Raw genomic sequence first — 22866 nt, forward strand, 5'->3', positions numbered from 1 at the left:
GGATCTGATCATTTCCAACAACGCAGAGCTGGTTGGTAATGTAACTGTGAGGGAAAACCTTGGTAATAGCGACCACAATATAGTTACTTTTGACTTAAAATGTAGAAAACAAAGACAGACGGGGAAAGCAAAAACATATAACTTTAAAAAGGCAAACTTCCCTGGGTTGAGGGCTGCACTACAGGACATAGACTGGGGGGAGGTGTTCTCAAATACTGATACAGAAGGTAAATGGGACATCTTTAAATCAACTCTAAATAACTATACAGCTAAATATATACCAAAGGGGAACAAATATAAACGATTAAAACTAAATCCTACATGGCTGACAAATGAGGTTAAAAGAGCAATAAACAACAAAAAAATAGCCTTCAAAAAATACAAATCTGATGGGTCAGCTATAACATTTAAACAGTACAAGGAGCTTAATAAAATCTGTAAAAATGTAATAAAAACAGCAAAAATTCAAAATGAGAGACAGGTGGCCAAAGAAAGCAAAACTAATCCTAAATATTTTTTTAGATATATAAATACAAAAAAAACAAGGACAGAGCATGTAGGACCCCTTAATAATGATAATGGGGAGGTTGTCACGGGCGATCAAGAGAAGGCGGAGCTACTGAATGGGTTCTTTAGTTCTGTATATACTATGGAAGAAGGAGCTGACATTGGCCAGGTCAGTGCTGGTAACACATCATATAATGTATTGAACTGGCTTAATGTAGAGATGGTACAAGGTAAGTTAAGTAAAGTAAATGTAAGCAAATCTCCAGGGCCGGATGGACTACACCCAAGAGTTCTTAGAGAGGTAAGTTCAGTAATATCTGTACCCTTGTTCATGATATTTAGAGATTCTCTGGTGTCTGGTATTGTGCCAAGGGACTGGCGCAAAGCTAATGTGGTACCAATCTTCAAGAAGGGCTCTAGGTCTTCGCCAGGCAATTATAGACCGGTAAGTCTAACGTGCATTGTGGGTAAATTGTTTGAAGGACTTATAAGGGATTACATACAGGAATACATAGGGGATAATAGTATTATAAGTGATAGCCAGCATGGGTTTAACTAAGGATAGAAGTTGTCAAACCAATCTAATTTGCTTTTATGAAGAGGTGAGTAGAAGCCTTGACAGAGGAATGGCTGTGGATATAGTGTTTCTGGATTTTGCCAAAGCGTTTGATACTGTCCCTCACAGACGTCTGACATGTAAGTTAAGGTCCTTGGGCTTGGAAACTTTAGTTTGTAACTGGATTGAACACTGGCTCATGGATCGTACCCAGAGAGTGGTGGTCAATGATTCGTACTCTGATTGGTCCCCGGTTATTAGTGGTGTACCCCAAGGTTCAGTACTGGGCCCGCTGCTGTTTAATTTATTTATCAATGATATAGAGGATGGTATTAACAGCTCTGTTTCTATCTTTGCAGATGACACCAAGCTTTGTAGCACGGTACAGTCTATAGAGGATGTGCATAAGTTACAAGATGACTTGGATAGACTAAGTGTCTGGGCATCCACTTGGCAAATGAGGTTCAATGTGGATAAATGTAAAGTTATGCATCTGGGTACTAATAACCTGCATGCGTCGTATGTCTTAGGGGGGATTAAACTGGCAGAGTCACTGGTAGAGAAGGATCTGGGTGTACTTGTAGATCACAGACTACAAAATAGCATGCAATGTCAGGCTGCTGCTTCCAAAGCCGGCAGGATATTGTCATGTATAAAAAGAGGCATGGACTCGAGGGGCAGGGACATAATACTCCCCCTTTATAAAGCATTGGTACGGCCTCACCTGGAATATGCTGTTCAGTTTTGGTCGCCTGTTCATAAAAGGGACACTGCGGAGTTGGAAAGGGTGCAGAGACGCGCGACTAAACTAATATGGGGCATGGAACATCTTAGCTATGAGGAGCGATTAAAGGAGTTACAATTGTTTAGTCTTGAGAAGAGACGTTTAAGGGGGGATATGATAAACGTTTATAAGTATATAAATGGCCCATACAAAAAATATGGAGAAAAACTGTTCCAGGTTAAACCCCCCCAAAGGACGAGGGGGCACTCCCTCCGTCTGGAGAAGAAAAGGTTTAGTCTAAAGGGGCGGCACGCCTTCTTTACCGTGAGGACTGTGAATTTATGGAACAGTCTACCTCAGGAACTGGTCACAGCAGGAACAATTAACAGCTTTAAAACAGGGTTAGATACATTCCTGGAACAAAATAACATTAATGCTTATGCAAAATTATAAAACTACATCCCTTTCCCTTATCCCCTTACATCCTTCCCTTCAATCCCCTGGTTGGACTTGATGGACGTATGTCTTTTTTCAACCATACTAACTATGTAACTATGTAAAACAAAAGGGAGTAAAGAACCTAACTAAAGAGCCCTTACTAGAAAATAAGAAAAACAACCAGGTCTGGCCTCCTGCTGACACTAGCTAAAACTGATTACTTCACTTCCAGTGGGCGGGTATATCCTGCCAGAGAGGAGCCGACTTTTTTTCTTCCTAGTGTCAGCGCCTCTTAGTGGCAAGAGCATATACTCATCAGTTAGGTGTCCCCCAATGAAGAGCGACCGAGAAAAATGCCATTGGCGTATAAACAGTATGAATACGATAGGCGTATGAACTAAATAAATGCCATTAGCGTAGGACCAGAATAAAGGTCATAAGCATATCGATGGTATAAACGCAATGAGCGTGTGAAAATTATAAATGCCAGGAACGTATGATCAGTATAAGCCATGAGCGTAAGAACAGTAGAGATGGTATGAGCGTGTGAACAGTATAAATACTATACGCGTTAGAACAGTATAAATGCTGATACCGATAATCTGTGACCTTTCAGGCCGACAGCCGATAACATACCGATATTTCGGTATAAGTTAGCGGCTAATTATCCCCCCCACACACCAACCCCCCCCCCCCCCCCGTACCAACCCCCCCCCGTATGACCGTATGTACTGCATAAAGATAGATACTATGACCGCATGCACTGTATACAATTACTGTGACCGTATGTATGACTATAACTGTATGCACTGCATATAAACTATAACCGTACTGCATGTAAAACTATGACCGTATGCACTGCATATAAATACTATAAGTGTATATGAACACTATTGTAAGTCCTGTATAAATGCTATGACCACATGTACTGTATAATAACACCGTAAACACTAAGAATACTATGACCGTATACACTGAAGATGTTATGACTGTAAGCACTATAAATACTGTGGGTAGCAATAGATAGAGAGCTGGCACTGTAGTGTATTCTAGCAGTCCTGTGAATGCTGAAGCTAGACTGTGTGCGTGTGGACGGGTGATGCGGCAGTGGTGTCGGGGGGTGCGCTTACATGAAACATGTAGTATAACATATACAGCGAGGAAGAAGGTACATAAACACACTCACCCGGTTTCATGCCAAAGTGGCATGGAATACAAAGGTTCGGGTCGGGGAGAGGAAGAAAGTTGAGCTCGGCCAAGCTCGTGCAATGACGGTCCCGTTTCGCGGCTTCTCCGCTTGGTCACGCACAGTATAAATACTTGGAATGCACAATATTAGTGGTATGAAACATGCACACAAAAGGAAGGTCTCAAAAGGTCTCAACATCATGACCTGTAAAATTGCCCAGAGCGAAAGCCTATGTCACTAGAGGTAGAGACCGTGATTTAATACCAACAGGAAGATTAGAAATGGCAGCTTAGCAGAATCAGCATGGTGCCGAAGTGTTTGTCAGCACTTGATGAAACGCAGCCTGCTAATGACTGCTGGTGCCTCCGCACTGAGCAGCCCAGCTGAGCCTGATAGCGCGGCACTGATATTGACCTCTGGCCTCAATTATAAATCAGGACTCGTGTCCATATCAGTACAAACTGCCCGAATACTAAACCTACCACGGGCAGTGCTCAGCGCTGCAGGCATAGCCGACGGGCGGCAAGAAACGGCCTCACTTAAACCAGTCCCACCGGACCTGATCCCGCTGCGGTACGCAGTGCCGTTCCTCGACCTTAACATGCTGCACAATGTCCCACACTAACGGCCTTCCGGCTACGACCCGCTAGTGCCACTGGCAGAGCCATCCTGCCGCAGTGCATACCCCAATACCTTACTACACTAGTAGTGGGCAGTCACGCATCCCCCCGTGAGGCAGCCTGTAGGCTACAATGGATGCAGAGACTGCGCTACCCGACTTGGACTCACAAACCGCGATCTTGCAGTAGCTTGAGCAACCAGAGCTCCGAAAAACGGTGGGGAATTCAAACGCCGACAGTTCCCTGCCAACAAATGCAAAACATCACGTACGCCCCACCAATAGGTGCAGGGGCGTTTTATATACCCCCCGCCCCCTACCCGCAACTATTTAACGCCCCACCTAGAAGTGCAGGGGGAGGGGAATACTCAGGCTTAATACATAACTGCTTCCTCCAGCACAGACTTTTGCCATGTTTGTAACTCCTCATCTTGTAAAAGCAATAACTTATTTTTTTTTTTACATACATAAAAAATATGAGGGCTTGTATTTTTTGGCAGAACCAATTGTACTTTTCCAGAGACGGCTTTCATTTTGTCATAAAATTTACTGTAAAACTGAAAAAAATATTTGTGCTGAAAAAGAAAAAGAATAAATAAAGAAGAAAATAATCAATTCTGCAACTTTTGAGGAATTGAGCTTTTGCACCATTCCCTTTGCAGTAAAACTGATTATGTTATCTTTATTCTGCAGGTTGGTATGATTACAGCTATACCCAATTTATATTATTTTTTTTATGTTTTACTACAAAAAATAAATAAAAATGCTTTGAATCGCCATATTCTGACCCCTAAATTTCTTTTCTGTTTTGTCTAAGGAGCTAGATGATAGCTAATTTTTTCCTCTTGTACTTTTTATCAGTACCATTTTGATGTCAATTGGACTTTTTGATCTCTCTTTTACATTTTTATGGGATGTGATCAAAAACTAGTAATTTGCATTTTTTTATTATTTTTTAATAAAGTGATATTTAAAATAGTTCGGACATTTCCGCATGTGGCGATACCATGTATGTGTTAATTTTTGGGAAGTTTACACTCTTATGTGAAAAATGGAAAAGGGAGTGGGGAATGATTCAATATTTTTATAACTTTTTTTTTTTTTTTTTTTTTTTTAAGGGTGGGTTCACACTACGTTTGTAGTGTACGGGTGCTGGATCCGGTTGGGAGGGGCGAAAACCGTCCGCTCCCGTATCCCAGCTGGATCCGGCCCGAACCCCATTCATTTCAATGAGCCGACGGGAGTCAAACGCTGATTCCAGTTGTCTCATTTTTGCCCAGTATACGGTTTTCTGACCGGACCTAAAACCGAATCCAGCACCCGCACATTACAATCGTAGTGTGAACCCACCCTAATTTTTATTTATTTTTTACATTTATTTACATCTGTTAGTCCCTCTATGGGACTTTTAGATTGCTTTTGCAGTTCACCGTCATACAAATGAAACAGACAGTACAAGCAGATCTCCCTATGGCAGGCACAGAGGCCTTTAGCTGTCGTGGTAACTGGCACCCTGTGACTGTTTTACAGGGTTGCCGATCGGACCCCTGACAGGTGTAGCACCTGTTAGTTTACCTTCTACATGTCGTGATCGCTACTGATTGAAGTATGCAGTGGGTTAAACTTCCGAGAAAAAGTCTGATAATGGTAAATACAGGCAGGTGTCAGCTGTAAGATACTGCTGATACCCGCCTCATATAGGGCCATCTCAGCTTGTGAGCCCTCTCTATATTAAAAAGGACTTCCAAGCGCCATAAAAAGGCATATCACAATAATTAAGAGGTTAATCAGTCTGTTATATGTAATGTGGATTGGAAAATGAAGGCTCCCAGCCATCCAGTTCAGCGGCTTACAATATGGGGACATACAGACAACAATCTATACATTTTTCAAGTTCATCTTTTCAGCAGCATCATGTAGATACCACCTCGATTTACAGAGCACTAGCTTCAAAATTGTTATTCACTGCAGATGGGGAAAAAGGACACATACCCTTAATTTTTGAGTCAACCGTTGAAGCTCTTCTTTCAGCATTTTGTTTTCCTCTTGAACTTCATGGACTTTCTTTTTCTCAACTACTAACTGCCTCTGAAAACTGCTGTGTGTCAGTTCAATGTTCTTCTCCAGCTCCTATAGGACAGAACATCTGGTTATTAAGGTCAGAACTATGGTCAGTGTTTCATGAAGAAACAAACAGGTCTTTAATATTTTAAACAAAGACTATTCCAGAGAACAAAAGGATAAGCGGCACCAGCAAACCATATCTGAATCCACCTATGGACCAAGGGCAGCTATAGGAGTCTAAGTTCAACAACCCGCGGCGGTGCTAGGACAGAGAGTAAGTTTCAGTAAATAGTACGATCAAGGAAAAAACATATCCTGCACTCACCGCACAGTACGGGTATCGCGGCCTCGGATTCCGGACCTCCTCGGATGGCGTGGGAGTAGCAGCCGCCGCTGACAGCGCTCAGAAATGGGCAACAGCCGGCGGTTTCGCGTTACAATCAACGCTTCTTCCGGCCCTTAACGCGAAACCGCCGGCTGTTGCCCATTTCTGAGCGCTGTCAGCGGCGGCTGCTACTCCCACGCCATCCGAGGAGGTCCGGAACCCGAGGCCGCGATACCAGTACTGTGCGGTGAGTGCAGGATATGTTTTTTCCTTGATCGTACTCTTTAATATTTTAAAGAAACTCTTTTTTTAATATCTTTACAATGTTTTCCTCTACACATTAAAGTACTTTAATTGCTGCACTCTGATCTTTGTACATAACCACTGGATCCCATCTAAACATACATTTTCCTACCATAAAATAAGTGGGAGGGTACGTGCACACTCAGTATACAGTAATAATGTACTGCTGTGAGGTAAGCGCAAATGGTTAATCTATATCTTCAAAGTCTCAGGATCATATGGCAAACTAAAAAGACATTGTTGAGCTACATTTTAGATTCATTCTTGACATGTCCTTACAGTGTACCTGCAGTATTTTTTACTTTTAGGCTATGTGCTAGAGCTTTCTGGTCCACGTTTAAAAAAATATATATATTTTTACGTACAAAAATATTTTTTTTCTAAAGGCAATTTTTTAAAAGTTTTTTCGTCCATTTTATCTGCTATAGCAAATGTTATCATGAAACTCGAAAACTGGCCATTTTTGGGGGAACAATACAGTCTCAAAATGTTTTGGAGCCGTAAACACTCCTTGCACCTAAGCTATAGCACTAAAATTACCCATAACATTTTACTGATTAAGGGTCTATTCACATGTACAGATTTGATGTGCAGGATTTCAAGCTGTGTTCAGTCATTCACTTTACATAGAAATCTACAGAAGAAAATCCTGCGCATCAAATCTGCACAGAATAGTGTACGTGGGAATAGACCTTAAGGGTACGTTCACACGCGCGGATTTTTTGCGGGTTTTCCACTGCGTATTTGAAAGTGGGCGGGCTCTTCTCGGCTGTCCGCAGCAGATTTTCCGCGGCGGAATGTACACTGCGGAAAATCCACAGCAAGCCCCACTGTGGCAGATTTTCCGCAGCGTAAATTCCGCCACGGAAAATCTGCTGCGGACAGCCGAGAAGAGCCGCCCACTTTCAAATACGCACTGGAAAACCCGCTAAAAATCCGCGCGTGCGAACGTACCCTTAGGGAACGATCACATGTACGCAGATTTGATGCCCAGAATCTGCTGCAGATTTCAATGTAAACTAAATGATTGAGCACAGCTACTAATCGGCACTTACAAATCCTGCGCATCAAATCTGCGCAGGATCCTGTATGTGTGAACGTACTAGGGATCAACCGATATAAATTTTTTAGGGCCAATACCAATAATCTGTGAACTTTCAGGCTGATAACCGATAATTTATACCGATATTCCGGTATAAGTTATTGGCTATTTCTCCCCGCCCCCCCCCCCCCCCCCCCTGGCCCGACAGAAGCCGCCACAGATCAATGATTTAAAGCGTGCGCTTTAAATCAATGAACTGCAGCAGCTTTTGCGGGGCCAGAGACCGCCACCACCACCCGCTTCTCTCCCCTTGCCTGTCCTGGGGCCCTCCAGAGTCCAACCACCGCCGCTGCTGCCGCCGCCAACCCCCCCCCGCCCGCTCCTCTGGCCAGAGACCGCCGCCGCCCGCTCCTCTACCCCTGCCAGTCCTGAGTCCAACCACCGCCGCTGCCCCATTGCCTCCCTCATCCCCGGTTTTATAGTTACCTGTTCCCGGGGTCCGCGTTACTTCTGGCTCCGGTGGCGTCCTGAGCTGTCACTGTGCACACTGACGGTGATGTCGAGTTGAGGACGTCACTCGTCATTGCGCAGCGCACAGCAATAGCGCAGGTCGCCGCAGGAGCCAGAAGTAGCGCGGACCCCGGGAACAGGTAATTATAAAACCGAGGATAGGGGAGGCAATGGGGCAGCGGCGGCGGCGGTCTCTGGCCGGGGGGCGGGGCATTATCGGCATGATAATTGAAGATACCGATAATGTCCAAAATCGTGAATATCGGCCGATAATAATCAGTTGATCCCTAGAACGTACCCTAAAAATTATCAGCTGTTTTTCCATTCAGTTCAACAGAATAAAACAAGTGATTAAAACTGCCTGTTTGGGATGTTTTTTTAGCTGTAAAAATGACCATCAACATGTAGCTCTAGTTTTAGAAGACTGACACTATTTTCTGGGGCTGCTATTTAATTTATTAAAAAAAAAAAATTAAAAAAAAATAAAAACACCACACTCTGCTTCCTACTTCAGCAAGGGACTTGTCAATGCAGTGATGGAAACCACTGACTGAGGCGGGACATCACTGTGGCCTGCTTTTTGGCTGAGAGGTCTGTCATAGGACAGACGAGAGCGTCTCAGAAGTAGTAGAAGAGTGACCACATGCAGGGAAACCCAGGTGATTTTTCTTCTTTTGTACTTTTAAAGCAGCCTTACCACTAAATAAAAAAAAAAAAAAAAAAAAAAAATGTATGCACCCAGAATGCTCATTTACATCCGCCAAACTAAATACACTATAAATAACACTTAAATTTAATTGAAAAAGCAAACATGAGAAGGTGGAATACCCTGACTCTTCTGTCTCGATCATCCAGCCGGCTTTCTAGAAGATCCACTTTCTTTGTTAGCTCCTCACGCTCAGCAAGATGTTTATTTTCAGAAAGCTGCTTTAACTTCTTTAATGCAACATTTGCCCTGTACAGCTCTTCTTCTGTGTCCTTCAGCCTCTTTTCTGCATTCCTCTCCCTTTCCTGGGATTTGCGCAATCGTTCTTTCAGTGTCCGCATCTCATTATTATGTCGGGATAGAAGTTGAGACACCTCATTTTCTGTATCCTCAAACTTATTTAAGGCCTTTTCCTGTCTGAACTGCAACCTCTTTAGGGCCTTGTTTTCCTTCTGACTCTCTTCTAGTTTCATCTGAAGCTCGGTTAACTCATTTCTTAGTTCATTTATTTTCAAAAGCCGAGCAGAAAGAACTCTCTTAGTGACCACATCAATGTCCTTGGGTGGAGACTCTTTGTTCAGGCTCTGAGAACGAAATCCCCATCGTGGCGCCTTTTTATTTGATGATAATTTGGTGTTCATTTTTCTTACACCTAGAATAACAAGAAACAATCATTTTCTTTTAGGTTTCGCCATACATTTTATGGTAAAATGAAAGATGTTACCAATTGGTTGCGCAAATAACAATCCCTCATATGGCTGGAGAAAAAAAAAAAAAAGTTGTGGTCTCTTAAAAGGCAAGGAGTAAAAATAGAAAATGGCCGTGTCCACAAGGCCAAAACAGTGTTCTTAACCTGTTAAGGATGATGGGCATATGGGTACGCCCTTGTGTCCTAGTACTTACTGGTACCACAGCTTTTTGGTTATCTAGCGTATTTGTAACGAGCTGAGCACTTTTATAATTCACATGTTCTACATCTGTCCACAGCATGTCTTTTTTATTTAATTTATTTTTACAGACCTCTTTTCTGTGAGGGAAGTTCAGTAGTTTTTCTGGTTGCTTTTTATTGTCTTCCACATTCATGGCCATGTTTGTTCACTGTTGTGGACAAGAAGTCTGTGCTGCAGGCGTTGCTGTTTTTTTTTCTTCTAAAATGGTTTTGCCCCTTTTTACACCCCCCCCTGTAATGAATATTCATTGAATTGTTGTTGTTCTGTGATTGGTTGCGAGTTCCATTCTCTCCCTTCCTTTTTCGAACAGTACAAGATGGCAGTGGGAGGATGGATGTCTCCTCCCGCTATCAGCCAGCCCTGTGCCCACGGATCACAGTATACTGAATACCCTGTATCAGCGCTGCGGCTGACATGTAACCCCTTCCCCGCCATCGGTACCGTGAGCCCGTGTGTGGGGCATAATCAGGGGAATCGGCTATCATGATTCCCCCCGCAGGCGCACGGTCCCCATGGCGGTGGGATTAGTAGCATGTCTGCCGCAGCGCTATCATGATTCCCCCTGCGGGTGCACTGTCAGCTTCTCACCCCACAGTCCCCACATCAGGGAATGAATGAATTGTCAGCCACAGTGCGCTGTCCCCACAACGGGGAACTAATCATATGTGGCCCATGGATGCTGCTCTGCTTCTTCCCCCCCACCAAAAAAAAAAAAAAAGCAATGTCCCCGCTGTATATTCTCCCGACGTCGGGGAATGTTTTGTGAGCCGCAGGCACAGGGCTGCCTGACAGCGGGAGGAGACATCCATCCTCCCGCTGTCATCTTGTGTAAACACAGTTAGATGGCAAGGACAAGTCTGATAGGTCACAGCCAAGCATGGTAACCGACGCTGACTGGCCAACATCCTGGTCACATGTCACGGACCCAGATGATTGGGCTGACAATATGCTTGCCTCACAACCAATGATAAGCACACATCCAGACCAGATAGAAAAAAAAAAAAGGAAGAGGAAGATGCAAAGTATACTAATGAGCAAGGCAGGGAAAGGGCGTGCTAAAGGGAAAAAAATTTTTTATAAAAAAAAGCTGGCCACAAACAGGGCTGGGCGGCAATGCAAAACAAGTTGGGCAAGGCACTGAAAGAGGAGACAGGCAACGAGGCATGCTGGGAGCTGTAGTTTCTAAATCAATGGCAAAACAGAAATATATGCTACACTACATGGACACACTTGTGCAAAAAAAAAGGAAAAGAAAGACAAGCACCAGACCAGGAGAAAACTCACCTGCAAGGGTAAGTAGAGACTGAAAAAAACACATTGGCCACCGGAGTACCCCTTTAAGGACCAAAGGCGTACCTGTACGCCCTAGTCCTGTTACTGGTGTTTAACCTGTTACTGAAGAAGGATGTGTATACATGTCCTTGTGCCGTTAACAGTGTATGGCGTGGGCTCCTGACTTGAGCCCGTGCCATAGCGGGTGGCCCTCAGCCAATTCCTGTAGCCGAGAGCCGCTACTAATAGCCGACATGAGGCAAGCGTCGCAGGCGGCTATTAAACCTTTAGATAGTCCCTGGTGGTCGATCACCCCCTGCAGCGTGACTGCAGGGGAGCGATCCACTTCTGAGGGAGCCGGAGGGCTTACCTCTCATCCTGTGCTGGCTGAGGCTCTGTAATTGATAGCGCCTGGCTGGACCAGGCTTTATGAATAGAGCGCACAGCACACAGATCAATGTAGTTTTGTGGTTGAATAAAAGTTTTAACCCCTTCCCGCTATTGGACGTATGCATACGTCCAGGCGAATTACACGTTCGCGCAAATGGACGTATGCATACGTCCAAGCGATCTCCTGCTCTGCCGCGGGCAGCGCAGGAGATCGCGGGTGGGACTCAGCTGTCAATCACAGCCGGAGTCCCACCGCAGCTGCCGGGGCCACGATCGCGCTGGTCCCGGCAGCATTAACCCCATAGATGCCGTGATCAGTCGGATCACGGCATCTATGGTGTTTGCAGGGGGAGCGCTCTCCCCCTGCCCATCAATCGCGGCGCCGCGATAAAATAAGGGGGATCGGGGGTGTCCAAGACACCCTCGATCCCCCTTGAAGAGATAGGAGTGAGGTGGCAGGGTTGCCACCCCTCCTATCCCTGCTATTGATCGGCGGAGCGGCCGACCAATAGCAGACTGGGGGCGGGGGGGTTAAAGTTCGGTTCCCCGCGCTATGCCCGCCCATCGGTGTCCGGGCACAGCGGGGGGAACCGTGTAGTAGCGGCGGCGGCGATCACTTACCCGGCGGCGGCGGCTGTGATCACGGCGGCGGTGGAGGTAAGTATGACGCCGCGTGTCCATAGTCTGTTGCCTAGCAACATCTGCAGGGCGACAGTTTAGAGAGTGGTCTCTAAACTGTCGCCCTCCAGATGTTGCAAAACTACAACTCCCACCATGCCTTGACAGCTGTTTGCTGTGTTGGCATGCTGGGAGTTGTAGTTTTGCAAGATTTAGAGGGGTTCAGGCTAGAGATCACTGACAGTGGTCTCTAAACTGTAGCCCTCCAGATATTACAAAACTACAACTCCCAGCATGCTCAGACAGCAGTTTGCTGTCTTAGCATGCTGAGATTTGTAGTTTTGCAACATCTGGAGGCACACAGTTTAGAGACCACTGTCAGTGATCTCCAGCCTGAACCCCTCTAAATCTTGCAAAACTACAACTCCCAGCATTCAGGAACAGCAAATGGCTGTCTCGGCATGCTGGGAGTTGTACTTGCGTGCATCCAGCTGTTGCATAACTACATCTCCCAGCATTCTCTTTGGCAATCAGTACATGCTGAGAGTTGTAGTTCTGCAACAGCTGGAGGCACACTGGTTGGGAAATACCGAGTTAGGTAATAGGTTCTATTACCTAACTCAGTATTTTCCAACAAGTGTGCCTCCAGCTGTTGCAAAACTACAACTCCCAGCATGCACGTTCTGTCAGTGCATGCTGGGAGTTGTAGTTTTGCCCCCCCCCCCCCTCCCATGTGAATGTACAGGTTACACTCACACTGGCGGCGGATTACAGTGAATTCCCTGCTTCAGGTTTGAGCTGCAGCAGCCGCAGCTCAAACTCCTAGCGGGAGACTCAGTGTAATCCGCCGTCAGTGTGAATGTAACCTAAAAACACTACACTAACATAAAATAAAGAGTAAAACACTACATATACACACGTACACTGCCCCCCCCACCACCCCTTCCCCCCCAATAAAAATGAAAAACGTATCCTACAGCAGTGTTTCCAAAACGGAGCCTCCAGCTGTTGCAAAACAAAAACTCCCAGCATTTCCGGACAGCCAGTGACTGTCCAAGCATGCTGGGAGTTTAGCAACAGCTGGAGGCACCCTGTTTGAGAATCACTGGTGTAAAATACCCCTATGTCCACCCCTATGCAAATCCCTAATTTAGGCCTCAAATGCGCATGGCGCTCTCTCACTTTGGAGCCCTGGCGTATTTCAAGGCAACAGTTTAGGGCCACACATGGGGTATCGCCGTACTCGGGAGAAATTGCCTAACAAATTTTGGGGGGCTTTTTCACCTTTTACCCCTTATGAAAAGGTAAAGTTGGGGTCTACACCAGCATGTTAGTGTAAGAAAAAACATTTTTTTACACTAACATACTGGTGTTGCCCCATACTTTAAAATTTCACAAGCGGTAAAAGAAAAAAAGCCTCCAAAATTTGTAACGCAATTTCTCCTGAGGACGGAGATACCCCATATGTGGGCGCAAAGTGTTCTGGGGACGCACAACAAGGCTCAGAAGGGAGAGTGCACCATGTAAATTTGAGGTCTAAATTGGTGATTTGCACAGGGGTGGCTGATTTTACAGCGGTTCTGACATAAGTGCAAAACGATAAATACCCACATATGACCCCATTTTGGAAACTACACCCCTCACGGAATGTAACAAGGGGTACAGTGAGCATTTACGCCCCACAGGTGTCTGACAGATCTTTGAAACAGGGGTCTGTGAAAATGAAAAATAAAATTTTTAATTTACACAGCCCACTGTTCCAAAGATCCGTCAAATGCCAGTGGGGTGTAAATTCTCCCTGCACCCCTTATTACCTTCCGTGAGGGGTGTAGTTTTAAAAATGGGGTCACATGTGGGGGGTCCACTCTTCTGGCACCACGGGGGGCTTTGGAAATGCACATGGCCAAATTCTCTCTCCAAAAGCTCAATGATGCTCCTTCTCTTCTGAGCATTGTAGTTCGCCCCCAGTGCACTTCACGTCCACTTATTGGGTATTTCCATACTCAGAAGAGATGGGATTACAAATTTTGGGGGGTATTTTCTGCTATTATCCCTTGTAAAAATGTAAAATTTTGGGGAAAACAAGCATTTTAGTGTAAAAAAAATATTTTTTTTTTTACATATGCAAAACTCGTGAAACACCTGTGGGGTATTAAGGTTCACTTTACCCCTTGTTACGTTCCCCAAGGGGTCTAGTTTCCAAAATGGTATGCCATGTGTTTTTTTTTTCTGTCCTGGCACCATAGGTGCTTCCTAAATGCGGCATGCCCCCAGAGCAAAATTTGCTTCCAAAAAGCCAAATGTGACTCCTTCTCTTCTGAGACCTGTAGTGCGCCAGCAGAGCACTTTTCATCCCCATATTGGGTGTCTTCTGAATCGGGAGAAATTGGGCTTCAAATGTTGGGGGGTATTTTCTGCTATTACCTTTTTTAAAAATGTAAAATTTTACCAAGCATTTTTGGTAAAAAAAAAAAATTATTTTTTTTACATATGCAAAAGTCGTGAAACACCTGTGGGGTATTAAGGTTCACTTTATCCCTTGTTACGTTCCTCAAGGAGTCTAGTTTCCAAAATGGTATGCCATGTAATTTTTTTTTGCTGTCCTGGCACCATAGGGGCTTCCTAAATGAGACATGCCCCCCGAGCAAAATTTGCTCTCAAAAAGCCAAATATGACTCCTTCTCTTCTGAGCATTGTAGTTCGCCCGTAATGCACTTCAGGTCAACTTATGGGGTACCTCCATACTCAGAAGAGATGGGGTTACAAATTTTGGGGGGTATTTTCTGCTATTAACCCTTGCAAAAATGTGAAATTTGGGGGGGAAACACACATTTTAGTGAAAAATTATTATTTTTTTTTTTTTACATATGCAAAAGTCATGAAACACCTGTGGGGTATTAAGGCTCACTTAATTCCTTTTTACGTTCCTCAAGGGGTCTAGTTTCCAAAATGGTATGCCATGTTTTTTTTATTTGCTGTCCTGGCACCATAGGTGCTTCCTAAATGCGGCATGCCCCCAGAGCAAAATTTGGCTCACTTAATTCCTTATTACGTTCCTCAAGGGGTCTAGTTTCCAAAATGGTATGCCATGTTTTTTTTTTTTTTTGCTGTTTTGGCACCATAGGGGCTTCCTAAAAGCAACATGCCCCCAAAAAACCATTTCGGAAAAACTTACTCTCCAAAATCCCCTTGTCGCTCCTTCGCTTCTGAGCCCTCTACTGCGCCCGCCGAACAATTTACATAGACATATGAGGTATGTGCTTACTCAAGAGAAATTGGGCTACAAATTCAAGTATAAATTTTATCCTTTTACCCCTTGTAAAAATTCAAAAATTGGGTCTACAAGAACATGCAAGTGTAAAAAATGAAGATTTTGAATTTTCTCCTTCACTTTGCTGCTTTTCCTGTGAAACACCTAAAGGGTTAAAACACTTACTGAATGTCATTTTGAATACTTTGGGGGGTGCAGTTTTTGTAATGGGGTAATTTATGGGGTATTTCTAATATGAAGACCCTTCAAATCCACTTCAAACCTGAACTGGTCCATGAAAAATAGCGAGTTTGAAAATTTTGTGAAAAATTGTAAAATTGCTGCTGAACTTTGAAGCCCTCTGGTGTCTTCCAAAAGTAAACACTTGTCAATTTTATGATGAAAATATAAAGTAGACATATTGTATATGTGAATCAAAAAAAAATAATATTTGGAATATCCATTTTCCTTACAAACAGAGAGCTTCAAAGTTAGAAAAATGCAAAATTTTCAATTTTTTCATCAAATTTTGGGATTTTTCACCAAGAAAGGATGCAAGTTACCACAAAAATTTACCACTATGTTAAAGTAGAATATGTCACGAAAAAACAATCTCGGAATCAGATTGATAAGTAAAAGCATTCCAGAGTTATAAATGTTTAAAGTGACAGTGGTCAGATGTGCAAAAAAGGGCTGCGTCCTAGAGGTGAAAATGGGCTGTGTCCTTAAGGGGTTAAATAAATAAATAAATAAAATAATTGACCACTTCCACATTAAAAGTTTAAATCACTACCCTTTTTCCAAATTCCATATAAAAAATATGGAATAAATGTAAAACATACTAAATAAGCCTAGGGTGGGAAATACATCATCCCCCCATGTAATCATCCAGACCCCCGTCATCATCATCCCCCCCCTTCATCATTTCCGCCTGTCAATCCCCTCATCAGTGGTCTTCAACCTGCGGACCTCCAGATGTTGCAAACTACAACTCCCAGTGTTTTGAAACCTCTGGATGTCCGCAGGTTGAAGACCACTGCAGCCTTAGTCATCATCCAGCCCCCCCCCCCCCCCCTTTGTTTTGTACTCACCTCCTCTCGGCGTGAAGTTAGGGTGAGCTGGTCCGGGCCATCTATGCTGCTAGGACCGTCCGGTGGGGAGGATTAGTCGTTCCGGGCTGTCCATTTTCACCGGAGGGCCCTCTTCTCCGCGCTTCGGGCCTGCCCCGGGCTAGTGACATTGCCTTGATGACGACGCACAAGGACATTCATGCGCAACGTCCCTGTGCGTCGTCGGCAAGGCAACGTCGCTAGCCTGGAGAGGAGAAGAGGCCCCCCCGGGTGAAAAGGGACATCCCGGAACAACTAACTATGCCCACCGGACAGTCCCTGCAGCATAGATGGCCCGGACCAGCTCACCCTAACCGAGGGGAGGTGAGTACAAAACAAAAAGGGGAGGGGGGGGGGGGCTGGATGATGACAAAGGCCACAGTGGTCTTCAACATGAGGAGCTCCAGAGGTTTCAACAACACCCAGCATGCCCGGACAGCCGATGTGTGTCCGGGCATGCTGGGAGTTGTAGTTTTGCAACATCTGGAAGTACGCAGGTTGGAGACCACTGAGAAGGGATTGACAGGCGGAGAGTTCACGCGAGTATAAGCCGAGGGGGGCGTTTTCAGCACGAAAAATCGTGCTGAAAAACTCGGCTTATACTCGAGTATATACGGTATATAATTTGGGTATCATTTTAATCGTATGGACCTACAGAATATAAATATTAAAAAGTGCTCTGCATAGAATTGGAAGCCCCCTAAATCACAAAATGTTTTTTTTTCCAATTTGACCCACAAATATTTTTTTTTCTGGTTTCGCTGTAGATTTTGTGGCGAAATTATTGATGTCATTGCACAGTAAAATTGGTGGCGCAAAAAACAAGCCCTCATATGGGTCTGTATTTGGAATATTGAAAGTGTATGATTTTTAGAAGGTGAGGAGGAAAAAACACAAAAGTGAAAAAAAAAAATAAAAAAAAAAATAAGAAAAGTGGTCCTTAAGGGGTTAAAGCACACTGACAGACTGAGGGTGCTTCAAACTTGGTGGGTCCCGACTGCTATCAGCAACCAGGACCCAGGGTTAATGCTGGGCATCACTGATCGGACCATTGCCCTGCATTAACCCTTTTGATGCCGCGATCAAAGTTGATTGTGGTGTCAAAAATTAAAGTAAATATGGGAAAATATTAATAAGCCCCTCCCCTAATAAAAGTTTGAATCACCCCCCCCCCCTTTTCCCATTTTTTAAATAAAATAATATAATCAAAAATAAACAAAATCATATGTGGTATTGCCGCATGCATATCTATTAAAATACAAGGGTAGTTAAACCGCACGGTAGATGGTGTACACATAAAAAAAATACCAAAGTCCAAAATTGTGCATTTTTAGTCACGTCATATACCATAAAATGTATAAAAAGCAATCAAAAATTCCTATCAAAACAGAAATGGTACCGATAAAAACTACAGTTCACGGTGAAAAAAAAGATGTCAGAAGATGACAATTTTAACCCCTTAACGACCACGGACGTAAATGTACGTCATGGTTTGGTGGGACTTTGCGCACCAGGACGTACATTTACATCCTATGTATGACCGCGAGCATAAGAACGGTGTGCGCGTCATACATGGAAGGTTCCAGCTGCTATCAGCAGCAGGGGACCCGCCGGTAATGGCCGACATCCGCGATCGCGCAGATGTCCGCCATTAACCCCTCAGATGCCGTGATCAATACAGATCTCGGCATCTACGGCAGTGCGGTACTTTAAATGGATGATCGGATCGCCCGCAGCGCTGCTGCAGCGATCCGATCATCCAGCATGGCGGCCGGAGGTCCCCTCACCTGGCTCCGGCCGTCTCCCGGGTCTTCTGCTCTGGTCTGAGATCGAGCAGACCAGAGCAGAAGATGACCGATAATACTGAGCAGTGCTGTGTCCTATACATAGCACTGCACAGTATTAGCAATCAAATGATATATTGACATATAAAGTTGAAAAAAAAGTTGAAAAAAAAATAAAAGTAAAAAAAGTGAAAAATCTTCTCCCACAAAAATTTAAATTGTCAGTTTTTCCCATTTTACCCCCAAAAGCGTAAAAAACGGGGGTCACGCCCCCTCCCATAGACTTGCTTTGAGGAGACGGGGCGTGATGTCACACGGGGGCGGAGTCGTGACGTCACGGCTTCCGTTCCGGTGGTCGGGACCCAGACCGTCCAGCGCTTCCTGAGCAGAAACAGGTGGGTACCGCATGCTATATTGCGGAGGTCTCCAGCGGTGGGACCCCCACGATCAGACATCTTATCCCCTATCCTTTGGATAGGGGATAAGATGTCTAGGGGTGGAGTACCCCTTTAAGGGGTTAAAATAGCTGCCCATCCTTTTTACATCAGTAAAAATATAAAGTCTTACATTAGAATGAACATTTTGATTTCTTTACAGAATAAAAATGAAACTTAATATTGTGTAACATCTATTTCACTTAAAAAGGGGTTACCCAGGAATAGTAAATACAGCACAACAACTGTCCTCAGGTTGTGTGGTATTATGGAACTGAGCTGTAATACCACACATAGCCTGAGAACAATAGTGGTGCTGTGTTTTAATAAACCAGCTGTTTTTCTAATCCTGGATAGCCCCTTTAAGGGGGTTATGTGACTACAGAACTAGACTGACTTAATAGGGTGCACAAGGTAGAAAAGCAGAACCACAACTTACCTCTGTTATGCACAGGGGTTACAGATCTGACTTTGTAGCCAGCCTTTTTGACACGGGGTGACAAGGCCTTGGAGCTGGGTGTTGGTGATCGATCAGATCCATACGTTGTGTTATCATAATCATCAGAATAATAAGAGTCACTGCTTTTATCCATATCTGGGCTTCTATGGTGGTTGCCCTTTGTCCGTGCTCTCTCTGTCCTAGCCATATCCTGGTCATCCTTCATGCTTTTTTTTGCAGTGTAGCTTTGTGTGCTGCTTAAGCCATCCTGCCGGGATGGAGGGCTCCTTCCTCTTCGTCTGTCAGTCTCATCATCCTGGGAGTATGGGCTCCTGCTATTCATTTCAGTGACTTAGGCATTTCTGGCAGTGGAAAAAAAAAAGGGTGATCAGGGTGCAGTTAAAAACTAACAAAAACCAACAACCACAAAGTAAAACCTCTGAGATAACCACCCAAGGTTTAAGAAAAAAAATAAAATAAAAAATAAAAAGTATTTTGGGAGTGCAGGGTCTGGGTAAGGTATGGTATTTGGGAGGTTTCACTGTACTTGCCCTTCTCGCCCCCTTGCTGCCGCCACTGGCTCTATGTCAGTCCTTGCTGAACTGCACTTACTTGTGCCTGTGTCAGCACAAGGACCTCCCAACTTAGCCAACCATGGGCTGCAGCGGTGCTCCGCCTCAGCCACTAAGTGGGAAGGTCCTTGTGGAAACATAAGGAAGTGTTTGCAGCAGGGACGGAGACGGTGGCAATGGCGGGGGAGCCAGTAGGGTAAGCATAAATTCTTTTTTTTTTCTACTGCCCTGCGCACAGTTAGATAGAATTTTTTTTTAAATAAATCACTGGATACCGTTACAGGGGTACTCCACTGCTCAGCGTCTGGAACAAACTGGTCTGAAAGCTGGAGTCGGCGCTGGGCGCTCATGATGTCATAGCCACGCCCCCTCATGACGCCACGCCCAGCACCCTCAATGCAAGTCTATGGGAGGAGACTGTTACGCCCCTTCCCATAGACTTGCATTGAGGGGGCGTGACATCATGAGTGGGCGGGGCTATGGTATCACAAGCTCCCGGCTCAAGCATTCGGAACAGTTGGTTCCAAACGCTAAGCAGAGGAGTACCCCTTTAATAAAAGCCCAGTGTATACCATGCTGCTGTTAGAAAGGGAATCTGTAAGCTCATGTAACCATATAAGCTGTAGATTCCCTTCTTTAGACAACAGTATAAGTGCACAATGAATACAACTGCTGACAATACTGGGACACTTTATTGAGCATTGTCCAAATCAAACACTTTATATATTGTTCATCTTAGCAAAACATCAACCTTTCTAATATTCCTCCTTTTTATAAAAAATAAACACTTGGGGTCCCCATACCATCCAGGACATAAACCTGTCCAGCTGCAGCATCATCTTTGTCCCAGCTGAGGTACAGGCTGGGATAAAGTCCAGGAAGTGAGGGTGGGACTAGCACTCCTCTCTGTTCACTCCTGTCCTAACAGACTCCTGTCTCAAAACAGAGAGGAGGGGGTAACAGATCAGTCTGCAGTTACTGAAAAGAATCAGTACAGCAGACTCAGGAAGGAAATGAACGAATGGTGAGTGCTTGCCTCGGACATGCGCGTTTCTGAGCAGTGGATGTCAGAATAAGTGAGCAGCAGAAAAGAATGATTTGTGAGCCAAATACAGAAGCTAGACACATAAAAAGACATGTAAATATTCTGAATGACCTAATAAGTTACCTAGATCGTGGGGGGCGGGGAAATGTCCGACCGCTGGGGACCCAGCAGTCCGCGGGAAGGGGGCGTGATTACCACCGCACAAAGCGGCAGCCGACACGCCCCCTCAATACAACTCTATGGCAGAGCCGGAGATTGCCGAAGGCAGGACTCAGGCTCTGCCATAGAGTTGTATTGAGGGGGTGTGTCGGCTGCCGCTTTGTGCGGTGGTAATCACGCCCCCTTCCCAAGTGGCTGCCAGGGTTCTGTACAGGAGATCGCGGGGGGGCCCCAGCGGTTAGACCCCCCACGATCTGAAACTTATCCCCTATCCTAAGGATAGAGAATAAGTTTTTCAGGACTGTGTATCTCTGTATCTCCTTTAAATGTCTCTAATCCCACACGTGCCCATGCACTTTAGGCAAAAGTTGGCATAGCCGCCAATGTGTACGGGGGGCCTCCCGACTCTTCCACCCTTACAGGTTTTCATTATACAGAAAAAAAGATTCCTCAGTTTGCACGCGATGACTGAGGCCAGTGATAAAAGGCACAGCGGGGGAGATTTATCACAACCTATACAAAGGAGAAGTTGTGCAGTTGCCCATAGCAACCAATCGCTTGCTTCTTTCATTTTTAACAAGGCCTCTGTAAAATGAAAGAAGCAATCTGATTGGTTGCTACGCACAACTTTTCCTTTGCACAGGTTTTGCTAAATCTTCCCCAATGTATACATCATCACCATGGCAATTCCTGCAGGAGATCCCAGAGCGGCAGCAAACTGAAGGGTTAACTGATTGATTTTTAACCCTGTCTAAGCCTGCAAGAATATTTTTTTAAACTAATTTTCCATTAGTTTAAAAAAAAATGTTATGAGGTTATCCTGAAAACTTACAGAGCCCCATCTATAGGTAGACACTTAACATTCTAGCAGATACAGAAAGAGCTGAGCCCCACCGACCACATCTGTCAGTGATCGGAACGGGTGATAAACGATCATTCCCGGGACTCACGTATAACCGTGATCGCGCACAGGCAGGCGGGCCGCAGGTAATCGTACCCCGCTTCTTATCGCTGCTCTTGCCGAGGTCTCCCTCCAGTCCGTGCCGTGCCCGAGCCTCCGGTGTGTGGTAGGTCGCGTGTTGCCAGGCTGTGCCGTGTTTGTCCCAGGCTACCTACCGCCCGCATTCTATTTACACGCAGCTCCAGGGTAACGGCTCTCCAACCACATCGTCCAGCGCTATCCCGCTCACGTGACCAGCTCCAGGCAACCAGGCGGTCTTCCAAACGCCTTCCCCATTGGAGGATGTAAGGGCCCACGTGATTGGCTCGGCCTTGCATTTACCTGTCAGCGCCGACGAGGCTGAAGGTGGTTTCTTATTCGGCCAGTTTCTTATAGATGACTATGACAAATAAACCTTTTCTCCTCTCATTGCTCTGCAGTAAATCGTTTTATATATATATATAAATGTTAAATATTATTTCGGAACAATCAGATTAATAAAAAAAAAAAATCTAGATTGTTTGTGTTTTTACTGTAAAAAACAATATTAAACCATGGATGAAAAAAATGTGCATTTTGAAAACAGGAATTTAACCCCTTAAGGATCCAGCCAATTTACAGTGTAGGACCCGGACATTTTTTGCACATCTGACCACTGTCACTTTAAAGGAAAACTGTCAGCTATTTTCTCCCGCACTATCCACAGTACTGCTAGATAGCGCGGGAGACGCTGATTAAAACGAGCCCTACCTGCACTGACGTCAGCGCCGCTTATGAATATTCCTCCCCCTCCGTCCAGCAATCCCTCTCTTCGCCGCTCCTAACTGGAGGGGGGATGAATATTCATAAGCGGCGCTGACGTCAGTGCAGAAGCCCCGCCCGTGCCAGTTACAGCAAGATATACGGCGGATCCGGGTAAGG

At 44.9% G+C, this 22866-nt stretch overlaps 1 protein-coding gene across 6 annotated transcripts in view; it reads right to left on the reverse strand.

Annotated features, from left to right (window-relative positions):
- Positions 1 to 22338, reverse strand: part of LCA5 (lebercilin LCA5) — a 36544-nt gene extending 14206 nt beyond the window's left edge. Inside the window, exons 1-4 of one of the 6 annotated variants that reach the window (XM_056565935.1) lie at positions 22122 to 22338; positions 19230 to 19591; positions 9106 to 9635; positions 6026 to 6163 (exon numbers count right to left, since the gene is read on the reverse strand). In XM_056565935.1, the coding sequence (XP_056421910.1) occupies positions 6026 to 6163; positions 9106 to 9635; positions 19230 to 19572 (1011 nt within the window). In that variant the 5' untranslated portion in view covers positions 19573 to 19591; positions 22122 to 22338. Of the gene's footprint in view, positions 1 to 6025; positions 6164 to 9105; positions 9636 to 19229; positions 19592 to 21837 lie in introns of all 6 variants that reach the window. The other 5 variants (XM_056565931.1, XM_056565933.1, XM_056565932.1 and 2 more) reach the window with 5 other exon arrangements.
- Positions 22339 to 22866: the final 528 nt, after the last annotated feature.

Source organism: Hyla sarda, chromosome 3 (assembly GCF_029499605.1).
Source record: "Hyla sarda isolate aHylSar1 chromosome 3, aHylSar1.hap1, whole genome shotgun sequence".
NCBI lineage: Eukaryota > Metazoa > Chordata > Amphibia > Anura > Hylidae > Hyla > Hyla sarda.